General features: G+C 37.8%; 2 protein-coding genes across 2 annotated transcripts; one reads left to right on the forward strand and one right to left on the reverse strand.

Annotated features, from left to right (window-relative positions):
* Nucleotides 1–172: 172 nt before the first annotated feature.
* LOC148911581 (uncharacterized protein KIAA1958-like) lies at nt 173–1699 on the reverse strand. Its single transcript, XM_089029067.1, has one exon. The coding sequence runs from the start codon at nt 1527–1529 to the stop codon at nt 174–176; it is 1356 nt and encodes a 451-aa protein (XP_088885193.1). The 5' UTR covers nt 1530–1699; the 3' UTR covers nt 173.
* A 741-nt stretch (nt 1700–2440) lies between these two features.
* On the forward strand, nt 2441–12366 carry LOC116297373 (single-strand DNA endonuclease ASTE1). Its single transcript, XM_031705592.2, has 3 exons — nt 2441–2916; nt 9178–10442; nt 11245–12366. Exons 1-3 carry the CDS (start codon nt 2513–2515, stop codon nt 11385–11387), a joined length of 1812 nt encoding a protein of 603 aa, XP_031561452.1. The 5' UTR covers nt 2441–2512; the 3' UTR covers nt 11388–12366.
* Nucleotides 12367–13833: the final 1467 nt, after the last annotated feature.

Raw genomic sequence — 13833 nt, forward strand, 5'->3', positions numbered from 1 at the left:
TTTAATTTATTTATGAAGTGTCCTTGAAATTATAATTTCTCAAGTTTGAAAATGAAGTCTATATACGAGCTTCAAGTGAAAACTTGTTTACAACAGACTAAAAGCTAGCTTAAATCTTGATGTAAAAATAACAGACACAAAGTAGAATCAATTTATAATTCAATTTGTTCAATTTAATCTTCATCAGAACTGCTATATAATACACGAATTCTTTTCTGTGGACGGATTTCTTGGGATGGTATGGTTGGCGATTTATTCAGAGTGTTTATTGTGATTGAAAACTGTCCTCCTTGGATAACAGCTCCACTAAATAATGCTACTGACTGTTGACCTGTATTGCTGCTAGATTGCTGAGGCTGTGCTAGGGAACTAAATCCAGCATTTTCAATTGGAATTTGGACGGAAGTTGCGTTTGGCAGGCTCAAAACTTTTTCGTTGGATATATTTGCCAGCATATTCGACATGGATTGTTGTTGTTTTGTAGAAAGCGAACTGTAATTTTCTATACTTTTTAGATTTCTGTGGCCGGAAAGCTGTGCTATATGGGCCGGTGGAACTCCGTTGTCGCTTAATGTTTGAATCGTAGTTTTTCTTCCACTATGATTTCTAAGTTTAGGATTTTCTATGCCAGCTTTTTCTGCCATCTCTTTCATCAACCCGCCCAGTTTGTTTACACCCACCTTGTTGCTTTTGAACCAAAGTTTGCTTGAGGAAGCGCTTCTGACTTTAACGTTATTTACGGTCAAATAAAAAGGACTGTCTCGTTCTTTCGTATTACCGGGCTTTTTCTGTGCAAACAGTTTGTAAACTTTGACGGGATCTTTTTCAGTGCCATCCGTGGCGAACATTTTTGGTGGAAACGGCCTGACATCAGTTGCGTTTGCGCCGGTACGTGTTTTCGTTTGCCTTTCGTTGTATTCTAGATACTCGACGCCACCCGCTGTTTTGTTCAAAGTCACATCGCCCCAGCACATACTGTGATGTTCCTGAATCCCACGAAGTCCGAAATGAAGAGTATTGTTCAGCCAAAGAGAGTTAAGAAGCGCCTCAGGACTTGAAATTCCAAGGAGACCTTTTTCATAGAGGACTTTCACCTCATCTTCTGTCAATGCCACTGATGCATTTGGCTTATTACCTTTGCCTCGTTTCTTTAGCTCTTTTTGCTTAGACTGCAGGGTTTTACGGTTTTTTTCAAATGCCAAATCGTTGATAATACTGACTTGGTAGTTTTTGCGCTTTAAAAATCTTTCAAAGCTAGCAATCATGCCTCGGAGGGACGTTGGCTCATAATTTTTTCCCTCTACTGTACGAACGGTAAGTATGAACTCACTCAGCAACTCATTGAGCTCAGCTGGAGGAATGTTTTCAACTTCCCTGTGCTCTTTCTTGGATTGAAGAAATACTTTAAGCAATTTTACATCTCTGTTGGTCTTAGCTTGTGTGTTTTTGTTTTCTTGTTCATAGATAAAGTCGTCTACCGTTCCTTCTAAGAGTGCAAATCTCGGCATTTCCTCCGCCATGTTTGTCATTCAAGTGCAAACTCGCGCTCGCTGAGTATCTTTTGATTGATATTTCGGATGCCAAAATGAAGCACAATCGTTCACGCTTCTGATTGGACGAACGAGAGTGAAAAATAGTCGTTCTCTTTTCTGATTGGTTGAATGCATATTTGGTACGAATTTTACGCGGGCTTTTTATCGTGGATAAATCTTAGTACGTATGAAATAAAGCAGCTTTATATATTTGTTTAGCAATTTAGAACTCAACTGTGTTCTTTCACTCGCTGATTCCAGCCACAATTACACATCAAAAGCCCATATAGCTATTTCTTGGATTGTTGAGCGTAGAAAATCCTTTTGCGGTGCACAACTGGCGCACGATTTGACACACTCGGTAATCTTTCTCCGCCATTGATCACCAAAACAAAGCAAGTGCCTAAGATGCAATGCGCATGCGCAACAGAATACTTCCCCTGTTGGTGGAGTGACCTCATTTATATTCGTACAGAGATACCATGACAATAATATCATAGATTTCAGTTTGTAAAACGGCGATCTAGACAGCTTTTCTTAAATCGCGATTTATTCTAGAAAAGAAAAGAAAGTTTTTCCAAAAAAAAACTATATTCTGTTTTTTCTTATATTATAGACTATATTTAGGCAAAGTTTAAGCAAAATTTAATTTTCAATCCTTGCCGCCGATTTCTGAATTCGTTAGGTTTTTGCTGACAGCCTCTCTAGGCTTGCAAAACAAAACCAAATCAGATTCTTGTTTGTTAATCGAAGTAATATGATCATCCGGATGGATGTAGTCCTGAGAAGGACTGTTTGATGTGACTGACGAGCGAATTAAGATTCTTGTCTACAACGCAAACATTTGATCACCTAGCAACGTGACGTCATCACTTTAGTACTTTATTCCAAGGAGACATCAGCAACGGTCAGGTCATATGGATTAGAGAGGCTTTTAGATTAGTAGAAGATTTTTCCTTTAAAAAAATATAAAGAAAGCTATGGGGATCCGAGGGTTGCATAAGTATGCGAAATCAGTTAAAAGTTTATGGACCAACATACAGCTGGGACCGGAGACCAGAATCATCATAGATGGCAGCTCTCTTCCCTGGTATCTCAATAAAGAGATTGATTTTCAACGTGGTGGAAACTACGACCAACTAGCTGCTGCTATAGCGCATTTTTTCAATGCCTTTGCGTCTAATGGTGTGAAAACATATGTTATAATAGATGGGCCCACTGTTGCTAAGGATAAAAAGCTTAAATGCATAGAGATGCGTTTTGAGGAAGACATAAATTCATCAACAGGTGATGGTGGTCGTACTCTTTTACCGCTGATGTCACTAAGAGGAGTGTTCATTCAAGAATTAAGGAAACTTGAAATACCATTTGTGGTCTGCGATTGGTAAGTTTGAAACGGCACAATGTATTGCCCGTCATTTGCAGCATATATTTTATGGGCCCGTTCGCACTAGTTTAAAATTTGTTTCTTTTGCAAAAATATCTGTCATCACGAGCCTTTATCTATTGCGAGCCCAAAAATTTTGTCTATTTCTAACAAACTTCAGAGATGCCGTTCATAAATCACAACGATATTTACCGAACGAGAAAAGGGACTATTGTTATTACTACATGAGCCAGTATTACATATTATTTCTATCTGTAGAGGTACACCAAATTGGAATCACACTCACATATTCTCAGTTTAACAATACAACCAGATCAATTGCTATCGACCGCCGTTATATAATTTTTCAACAATTACAAGAATTCGATCACGATCTTTGAACAAACAAGACGCTCAAAGAGAGTAAACTGGGTGCGTCAGGCTTAGCGTTATGCATGTCACACCAATCGACAAGACCACATTGACCAAAGTTGCCTTTACAGTAATTCTTGTTTGTAAACGCGGCCTCAGCACTTAGTGAGTGTATTTCACGCAGAAAGATTTTATTTATTCGCCGAAGTAAGACGAACCTTTCATTAAATTCCTTTACTTATAATATTCAGCGTGTCTTTATTCGGGTTCCTTTACTTATAATGTTCAGCGTGTCTTTATTCGGGTCAAAAAGCTTCGAGTTTTTGACCGAGTTTGATATCGATCAAAGCCGTGGAATGCAATTCATTCTGTAACGCTTGACTTTTCTTGTAAGATAGTCCGATTTTTTGTTCAAGATTCTTTCGAAATTGCTATACTTTTTGATCGGTAACTTCCTATCAATTTCTTTATCCATCATTGATTGTCTGAAGAAATCATTGTGATTCTACTTTCTTTTAAAGTCCTGAATTTAGAATCTAAAAATCCCAATAAATTCAGCTTTTACGTTTTTTTTCTTTCTTACAACATCAATGTTCAATATATCCTTTTCATAGATTTTTGAAAAATTTGGAGCGGAAGGAATGAGTCGGCTCGAGTGATTAACAATTTGTACTGGAAACGCTAACCTTTGCTCTTTTATTATTTGCACCCTGAGAATAATTCGTAAAAACGTAAGTTTGAGCAGTATTCAATGATGATTTCAACTGGATAGCATTTATTTGAACTTCTTTTTCATCGATTCTTTGATAATTATTTTTATTTATTATTGGCTATACTAATTAGGAAGGAATGTAGTGCTAGAGTGAGCAGCGCGCGTTAGTGGAGAGGGCCCATGAGTATCTGGGACCGAAACTAATGACGGCTGCTGAGGAGAATACACAGTCTGTCACTGATTGTAGAGTGCATTTAGTCAAACTGTGAAATAGTTGACGCCACCTAAATTAGATAACTGTTTTACTATTTTAGCTGACGTCACATAATTTGAAAAATCACGTGCCAGTGCTCTGAAAATAAGGGGGGCGTATTAAACAAAAGCTAAGCAAATGAAGGGTGCGAGAAAAATCAATTTTCAAAGACGAATAACAGGGAAAATTATCTGTTTATCTTGTTGGAAATGTAATCATCAAATCTGCAGTACCCATTTTGATAGATATACGAGCAAGAAGCCAATCGGAGACATGAATGCCCGGGAGTTAAGTTGGATGACATGAAGAAGCTACGAGCAAATATTCTTGTATGATTGAGGTTTCAAGAGAACGAAATTGTTGTGGAATAGCACTGATGTATGAACGTTTAAACTACAAAAAATCCAGACTAAATCAGAAGAAAAGATAGCTGAAAAAAAGCTCAAGACCAGAGATTAGAGCAGCTTAGAGCATCGGGATATACCGTACGTGCGACAGGTGACCGACTTAATGTATGTTTACTTACGCTTTTCTCCGCAAGCACTTAAACCCAAGAGGAATCCTCGAAACTCTAGCTTCGAAGTTACAATAAGAGAACCAAAAGCAATTGTTATTGTATAATTGATGGCACCAGAATTCACCCATACAATGTCAAATGCATTTAGCAATACAGTATTTGAAATATTCCTTTATTATCCAATCGGATAAATTGTACAACAATTTGAACTATATTCGATATTGTTCATTTTCATTGATTAGTCTAGCATACGAGATTCAAAAAATGGCGGGCTAAAGCAATTTTCTCTATAACGAACAAGATTTAAAATTGGCGGCTTAGATTAGCCCCCCCTGAATAACATGACCGTTGGTTAGGCGCGCGTTTACTATTTTAGGTGACGTCACCTAAATAGTTAACTAATTTAGATAAATTTATCTAACTATTTCACAGTTCGACTAAATGCACTCTAAAGCTGGCTGTCATTTGAGCCTCAACAAACATACTACTCTTTCCAGTAGACTGAGAATGTTTTATCCCCTTCGTAGCGTCTGTTATGTTAACCGCAAGTACATTTCAAGTTGACCACGTGATGCCAATGTTGTACCACGAGGACAAGTTTTTTACAAGACGTGATTAAAACTTGACTGAATTTTGATCACGTGGTGTAAAGACGTGTACAACATTGGCATCACGTGGTCGATTTAAAATGTATTTCTGGATAACATAACAGACGCTGGGAAGGCGATAAAAAAATCACAACTGCCTCGCTCTACTGGGAAGAGTAGTAAGCTTGTCGCGAATCCATAAAACTAACCTCATAGAATGTTCTTTCGGTTTGATCTAGAGAGATTCATTTAAATGTCAAAATAAGCCCAATCCTTCCTCAAGATTACTTAAAATTTGTTATTTTCCTTCACTGCCCACTTCCTTCGACCAAAATCCTTTATAAAGAGTTCATGACTTGCCGTTCAAGACGCCGTGTTTGGCGACATCTAATGACTATGAAGCTAGAACTTCAGAAACGATCGCTTTTAATATAGTATACGGTGAGGCAGGCTATCTTTCTCCTATCTTGACCAGAATGTTTGTTGTTCGTTTGCTCATCATTGATTGTTTCAGCCAAAGAAATTCTCGTTGAGTGAATGAAGAGTAGCTTCATAGCCTTGTATAAATTACTTAAAATTGAGTCAAACGCCCTGCTAGCAAGATATACAGTAAGCATGTTATTTTTTCATTTTCATGAAGTATGAAACAGTATTTGAGGTCTTTGTTTCTTTTTAAAACATTGAATATAACCATAGCATACGAGATTCGCCAAAGCGGAAAAAAAAAAAAAAAAAACGATTTCAAACTCAAGAAACAAACTTGCCGAGATATATCTTATCAGTTTGTGGCTAATTTTAAAGCTCTATTTTGATACCAACCACTATTGCGCAAATTTGGCATTTTCTGACCGACAAAAAAAACATGCGGAGAAACGCGATGCATTTTTTATCAGTCTTAAAAGACTGGTTTGCCACAGGCAACACAGTAATAAAGAGACAATTTTGTACATGTGTGCGTCTTCATTGGTCTATGGATTGCTCCGCTACCACGTTATTGTATGTAACAAAAAATGTAACAGAACGAATACAGTGGAAAGCGGTAAGATCAAGGCAACTAGGTTGTCACTAGTAGCTGTTCGTCATGAATCAAAAGTGGAGTTTACCAAATTAGTTCCTAGATTTGTACTGAGTTCAACAGCAATCTGCTCTCTGTCGGTAGATAGTGATTAATTTTGATTGATATAATTGGTTTGTGGTAGATTTTTGTACCACAATGGTGCGAACACAACGAAGCATACAATTTTTGGCTGAACCAAAATTTGGTCATGACTTTTGTTTGGCCGAACAAATTCTGCCTAGAGCGAAGAGGTCCATATATTCAGCTATTTTAAAAAGGGTTGATGAAGGTGTTTCATTGCATTTTGCATATTGCTTGTCGTACGTTAACACTAAGTTTGAAATACATTATATCCATATGTAATTTATGTCATCGCTGAAAAAAGTTATGCCGGAAAAACCTGTAGTTTAAGAACATTTAATGTTGTTGTGACCTTTTGCTGATTGTCACGTGCACATGCAGTTCCGGCTTTGTATGGAACAGCATGCAACAAAACCTTGACCAACCTTTTTTGAAATAGCTGTCCCTGCTTTGTAAGACACATTAATTAAGTGGCGTCATATTGGGAATCCTGATATTTGCAAATTTCCAATGACATTGAATAAAGATAATCACGGTTCGAGCGTGTCGTGACATTGCGTGTCGTGACATTGAGAAAGCATCTCAAAATTAGTAAGTATGGCAAATTTGAACATGATTGGGTGAAAAGAACCAGTATCATTTGCTTTCACAAAAATGTCGAAAATTCATTGCAAAGAATAAAATAAAGAATAAAATAAATAAATCACTTTATTTGAGTGTCTTGTGCCTCTAGCGCTTAACCCCGTAACCATACATTGTTTGCAAAATTTTAACGCTTTTGAAAGCTTGTAACACGCTTCAGTTTGAAATCTTGTAACTGTGGTTCTTTTTAACACATAGCGTTTGAATTTTAGAGACTTACTAATATTGAGATTAATGCGTGTACCTTATGGCCATTCGTCTTTTTAAAATAATTGAATTATCGATTTATTCAATTTGGCCCCAATTTTCGATATTTTTATCAATTAAAATTAAACTTTGAATTCCATTTTTTCAATTTTAGAGTTTTCGTTTAAATAGTTGAAAAAATTGACAGATACAGAGAGCAAAATCCCACACCTTATGGTCATTTAAGGTTTTAGCAAATTAAATTGTTAATTTTTTTAGTTTTTGAATTCATTTTTTCATTTTTTGCGTTAAAAAGACTATCGTTTCGATCATTCCCAATTTTAAAATCCCACATTTAAACAAAGTGAAATGAAGAGGAATGAAATACTATTTCCCACGTTAATCTTTGTTGGATGCAGACAATTGCCGATCATTAAAATGGCGCCAAGTAGAGTATACAGTTACTGTTTCATTTATTGACTTTCTAAAGGGGAGAATGCAAAAGGTTTGATGGAAATTCATCTTCTTTTCTTAGCACTTAGGGGAGTGCCACAGAGTACAATCTTAGGGCCTGTATTATTGTTCTCAGTAATGGTTAACGATATTAAGCCTATTGATCATCCTAGTTATTCTATACTTGCGAAGTATGCTGATGATTTGACCCTTAGTACTTTAGTTAACCAGGAGTATGATCATTCTTGTCAGGAAGTTAATACTATTTTGGAATGGGCAAATAATAATCACATGAAGATTAATCTGACTAAAACTAAAGAAATCATTGTTAAAGGCAAGGTAGACACACCTTTGCCTATTGCTATTTATGACATTGAACAAGTTAAATGTATTAAGTTGTTGGACCTTTATTTCCATGGTGATCCTACAAACTGGGATTCCCAATTTGATCATTTATTAACCAAGGCTGGTAAACGAATGTACATTTTGCGTATTTGCAAAAGTTACGTTTATTCTTCAGATCATCTTCATCATCTTTTTCATGTTTTGATCATCTGATTTCTGTGGCGGATTTAGGGGGGCTCATTGGGTGCAAATGAACCCCCCCCCCCCCCCCCTACCGGCTGGTACCTTGGATTTTTTATATTATTTTAAATAAATAAATAAAAGTATGGTAGGTCCGCTTTTTGATGGATAGGTTATCCTTATCAGGAACGCCCCTAGGCCAGTGATGTGCCTCATGGGAAAAATGATGATGCAAGAGAACGTTATTGTTGTGCCGAGATTTGTAAAAATGAACCCCTCCCCCCTCTTAAAGTCCTGGATCCGCCACTGGATTTATTTATTCTACCTCAATTTTTGATTTTGGTTATTTTGAAGTCGGTAAAATGGGAGGGGGATGATCGAAACGATAGTATTTTTAGCGCAAAAACTGTCAAATGAATTCAAAAACTAAAGAGCAATTAATTTGCTAAAACCTTAAATGGCCATAAGGTGTGGGATTTTGATCTCTGTATCTGTCAATTTCTTCAACTATTTAAACGAAAATTCTAAAATTGAAAAAATGGAATCCAAGGTTTAATTTTAATTGATATAAATATCGAAAATTGGGGCCAAATTTAATAAATTGACAATTCAATTTTATCAAAAAGACAAATGGCCATTAGGTACACGCATTGAGATGCTTTATCAGATGCAAAACTCTTTTACTAATTAGATTAAAATTCAAAACTCGCCCCAGTCTCTTGCTCGTTTCTAAAGTGGCCAAGTGAATGTTGAAATGTGAGAGCGCTTTTAAAAGCGATTCATATTAGTGGATGTTTTAGGTTTCAAAATCTTCTTATGTGTCATCCAAAATGGTGGAAGATGATAACGTGATATGTCAACTATTACTAAACTAAACATTTTTTTCACATACAGTGAGGCAGACCAGGAAATAGCTTCACTAGCCTATCACTGGAACTGCCCTGTAATCAGCAATGACAGCGACTACTTCATCTTTGATCTCCGTGCAGGCTATATTCCTCTCAGTTCGTTGGACTGGAAGGGAAGGCCCATAACTGGAGAACTCTATAAGCGCCAACGCTTGTCAGATCATTTGAGGATCCGACCAGAGTTTTTCCCACTTGTTGCTTCGTTAGTGGGGAACGACTTCATCGAAAAGAGTACGCTTGCTCCTTTAGAAAATACACTTTTTCCAGGTCTTGAAGGGAGCCCTAAAGAGGTTTTGAGTAAAAAAATGGAGAAAATAGCTGAATTCTTTTCCTCTATCAATGATGTCGAAAAGGCATTAGAGTGTGCACTAGAAAGGATACCCTATGAAAACCAAAGAACGACACTGAGATCTGCTTTAGAAGAATCGATGAAAGAGTATTCCATATGTGACTTCACATTGAACGGGTTTTTTGAATCGGGAGAATTACAGACATCGTTGAAGACACTGAATCAGGAAAATATCCCTTCCTTGGTGATGGAAAGATATCGAAACGGTGTTTTTCCTGTCATTTACATGGGTGTTCTTACTTCTGGGAGACATTTCCTACATGTCCAAGTAGAGAAATCAAACGAGAGCTCAGCGCATGACTGCTCACGTGAGCTAAGGCGTATTATCTATGGCATCATTATGAAACCAATGAAGGGCCAAGAATCCAAGAGAAAAAGTTTAGAAGTTAAAGAGTGGTCAAGGGATAAAAGAAGTATGAAGATATTCCAAGTACAACCGCTTTGGGAACCTGTTCGTGGATATGGGGAACTCCTAAAACTAGATAACTTGCCAGAAACAGAGATAGAAGAAAGACGTCAAATGTTGTTAATAATCCTGAAGGCAAACACAGCGCTTATCAAGTCTTTACACAACAATGTCCAGTTGTTTGCAGCGTCAGTACGCTACTGGATCTCTGAAGCCAAACCTTGTGTTAACCCGATATGGGTACAAGCATTGTTACTGGTACATTTAAAACTGCTTCCCGAGAGGCAAGATAAAAAGTCATCGCCAGCAAAGTGTAGTGATTCCAAGACATCTGATTTCGATATCGATTGTCAGCACAGCATCGCACAATGGCAGGCAGTGATGATGGAGGCGATAGCCTTGAATCAAATCCTCTTGGGCCCTTTATTCGAACCCAGGATATCTACCCTGTATAATGGCGTTACAGCTCATTCAATTGTCCGCGAGATAGAAGAAGGTGAGTATATGTCCTACCCGGAGGAGATTGTGGTTGAACATGTTCCTCTCTTAGGACTAGATGATTAGAACTACAACTTAGCATCTATCCTATATCTACCCTATAGCTCAGTATATGGAATCTATAATCTATTCTATATATGCACCCTTACCCGTCCATGCACGTCATCCAACTGGGACTCATTCTACGGACCCCAACAATCGGCCTCACCTAAGATTTCCACCGAGTTATCTCAACCATATATCGATCCACTGCCCTGGATTTGCTCTCAGTGAATTAATCAGCACGTGATTACTGAGCTGCAAAGGGGACTATTGGGAACACTTTTCACTCACACATACTACCACTACCACAACATTCAATGTTCAATGCACACAAGGCTCGACTCACATGCTGTATTTTACGGAGGGAGGAAACCGGAGAACCCGGAGAAAACCTTCGTAGCATACAACACATCAAGCAAACTCAAATTGGTGGAAACCGCATTGCTCGAACCAGCGACCCGACCCGTTGGACTCACAGCGGTGAAATGCGACGCGCTAGCAGCGTACGCTACCCATGCTACCCGTAAACCTCCGAAAATAAGTCTCTTTGCCGTATTACGTGATTCTGTTGTTCTAAGGCCAAAATGGCAAGTAGGGCATATATAAGCCTATGGCCTATTTTCGATGGGTTACGTTTTGTTTGTCACCCACCCTCCCCTCCCTGATATCAGTCTCCGATGTCAACATCCATGTGACCAGTTAAAGTTTTGTTGTTTGAAAGCAGATCTCACTGAGGAATTCAAATTTACTTTTTATAGGTAAAAAAGCCGAATCCTTAGCAAAGAAACCAGATATCTTTAGACAGCTTTATGCGGCTGTTACAGAACAGGAACCACCTGAAGTGCTGCACGGGAATCAATTTGCTTTTCTTTGTGATGACGAACCTGAAGATGAATCCTGAGAGAAACACTCTTTTTAAAGTACAAGGGAAACTAGTGGATTATAACTAGTAGAGAACTAGTGTAGACTGCGTTGGTGTTTCTGAATAAAACAGTAGGAACTTATGGAAGGACTAACGTCCGAAACGTCAGTTTAACAAAGCTTCTTACGGTGATTCAATTTATCCATAAGTTCCTACTACAAGGGAAACTGGTAGCTAATTACTCACGCATGGAATTGTGGGACGATTGTTGTGCATAACCTTGATCGGCCCAACATTTCCTTACGCGGCAAATCTGTGTCCAGTCTCCTATTGAGCTTCAACGGTTGAATAGACTATAAAATGTAACATTCAAATTACTATGAAAATATCACGTTTTATTTACTTCGTATATTCATTATACCTTAAAAGTAATAAGCGCTTTATAAAAAATTTGAAACCAGCTTTCAAATCGTCCCTTTCAACTGACCGCCTCAAGGCACCCTAAAATACCCGCAAAACCACTCAAAAAGCTTTATAGGATAAAACGTTTAATTTTGATCAAACATTTTAAGTTTACGAAAAGCAATTGTTTGAGAATCGATTTCTTACGTTTTCTGTGATTTCTTTGAAATTATATCATTTTGGTTTTCCACAAGAAGCCCGGTGCCACAGAAACAGAGGCTGGGAAACCTGCGATTCGTTCAAATCAAACATAAAACTCTGCTTATGCTTATGCTTATGCTTCCTCTGTTCGTTTTATCAGTGAAAAGGATTATTGAGAATCTACAAGTAAAAATGACTTAAAACTAGGTGAAAGTCCATCACGCCGGTCGTATTTATTTAGTATTTCATTGAGTATTTATGTAGTATTTGCTCACTCACGGGAAGATTTGAAGCCGTATTTTCTTATCTAATTTAAATAGAACCTATTAATCTTAAACTTTTTAAGCATAGAATATACTACTTTGAGTAGCAAAATTAAGCTGACGAATTACAAAATAAAGATATTTTCACGGCATCTTGAACTTTCTTGTTTACTCCACCCGATTAATTCCTAATCCTTAGGCGCTTAGCCTTCAACAACTAATGAAAAAAGAACATGCGTAGACATTAATTTTCGATACGTGATACGCAGCCTCATTCCCAATTAATCACTTTGATAGATTTAGTGACATTGATTGGCAACTTTCACAAGGCAATAGATCTGACTATACACGGAGTCTTCGTATAACGTGGCCGCATAGGACTCTTGGGTAGTGCCATAGAGACCCCTGCATTCTATTGCGCAATTTTGGCTTTTTAATGCTTTGCCATAGGCAACCCAGTAATAGCAAAGGCTAAACACTGGGACCATTTATTAATTATGCCAGAGGATGGAGTAGCATGAAATGGGCGGGGGTCATCTAATAATTCAAGACATTTAGAGGGGGGGTCACAAAAAATGTTCTTGGAAAGGGAGGCTGCCATTTTTCTAATTATTCTCAATTCCCTCTCAATAAGATGATCTATACTCTTTCACGATATTTCTTTTAGAAAATGACAAATATTCCGTCTTCATTATCAAGTTCCATCTTCAAAAAATTATTTGATGTTATGACAAAACTGCCAGTCATTAGCAGGGCGAGGATCGAGCATCTTTATCGGAAGACTCAAAGACATCTTTATAGTGGTAGTCTGGCAATTTTGACTTGTCTTGCAATGGTCGTGGAATGCGAGACGTTGTAGGCCAAACCGGACATTCAGCTGATTTGCATTCCGCACAGGGCTGCCCATCGGATGATGTCAAGAATTTTCTTAAAATATGATGACCTGGAACTGCCTTTTTTTCCCCTCCCATATTAGTTGATGAATACCCTTTCAGGAATTCTTGGTTGAAAAACAGCCCATCTTCTGGCATATCTGACAATAAACACTGTGTGTATTCCAAATGGACTAAGGTGCATCGTCGATCCACGCTGCCACTTCAACGGCAACTCAGCATTTTTCTGTATTCTATCCTCTTCCATTCTTTAATACTCCTTAAGGCTCAAAGAGTCGTTTGTACCCAGTTGGTTGCATGTGGATCCATCTACATTGAATCTCCTGTGGCAGAATTTGTAGTGTCGGCTTCATTCTGTCCACTTTCCCCAGCTCAGTGCACGATGAACTCTAATACGATAAGCAGAAGAATATACTGGTGAGCCAGTAGACTTTCGCAAAGTCCGCCGCCCGCTTTGTTTTTTTTCGCTGCGCTCGCAAGATTCTCGCTTCGCTCGAATTAAAAAACTCCGGGAAAACAAGAGAGGTCGACTTAGGGCAAGTCTAGTGAGCCAGTTCTGCATTATCTAAAACTTCGAAGTTATGATATTGAAATGCAAGAGGAAAATTATAACGAACAAACAGCAAATTTTTACAATTTTAAAAATATTTGCCAATTTGAAAAATATTTCAAGTTATAACTAATATAGCAAACTATAATGTTAATTTACATATTCATACGCGACTG

This window comes from Actinia tenebrosa, unplaced genomic scaffold, assembly GCF_029948245.1.
Source record: "Actinia tenebrosa isolate PJP-AT-01 unplaced genomic scaffold, QUT_ActTen_1.0 PGA_scaffold13__45_contigs__length_12533684, whole genome shotgun sequence".
In the NCBI taxonomy this organism is placed as follows: domain Eukaryota; kingdom Metazoa; phylum Cnidaria; class Anthozoa; order Actiniaria; family Actiniidae; genus Actinia; species Actinia tenebrosa.

Excerpts from the sequence above, each read along its gene's own strand:
- LOC116297373 (XM_031705592.2), top strand. The coding sequence starts at position 2,513 with ATGGGGATCCGAGGGTTGCATAAGTATGCGAAATCAGTTAAAAGTTTA. Across the intron at positions 2,917-9,177 it reads CCATTTGTGGTCTGCGATTG|TGAGGCAGACCAGGAAATAG; the intron begins GTAAGTTTGAAA and ends TTTCACATACAG. Across the intron at positions 10,443-11,244 it reads TGTCCGCGAGATAGAAGAAG|GTAAAAAAGCCGAATCCTTA; the intron begins GTGAGTATATGT and ends TACTTTTTATAG.
- LOC148911581 (XM_089029067.1), bottom strand. The coding sequence starts at position 1,529 with ATGACAAACATGGCGGAGGAAATGCCGAGATTTGCACTCTTAGAAGGA.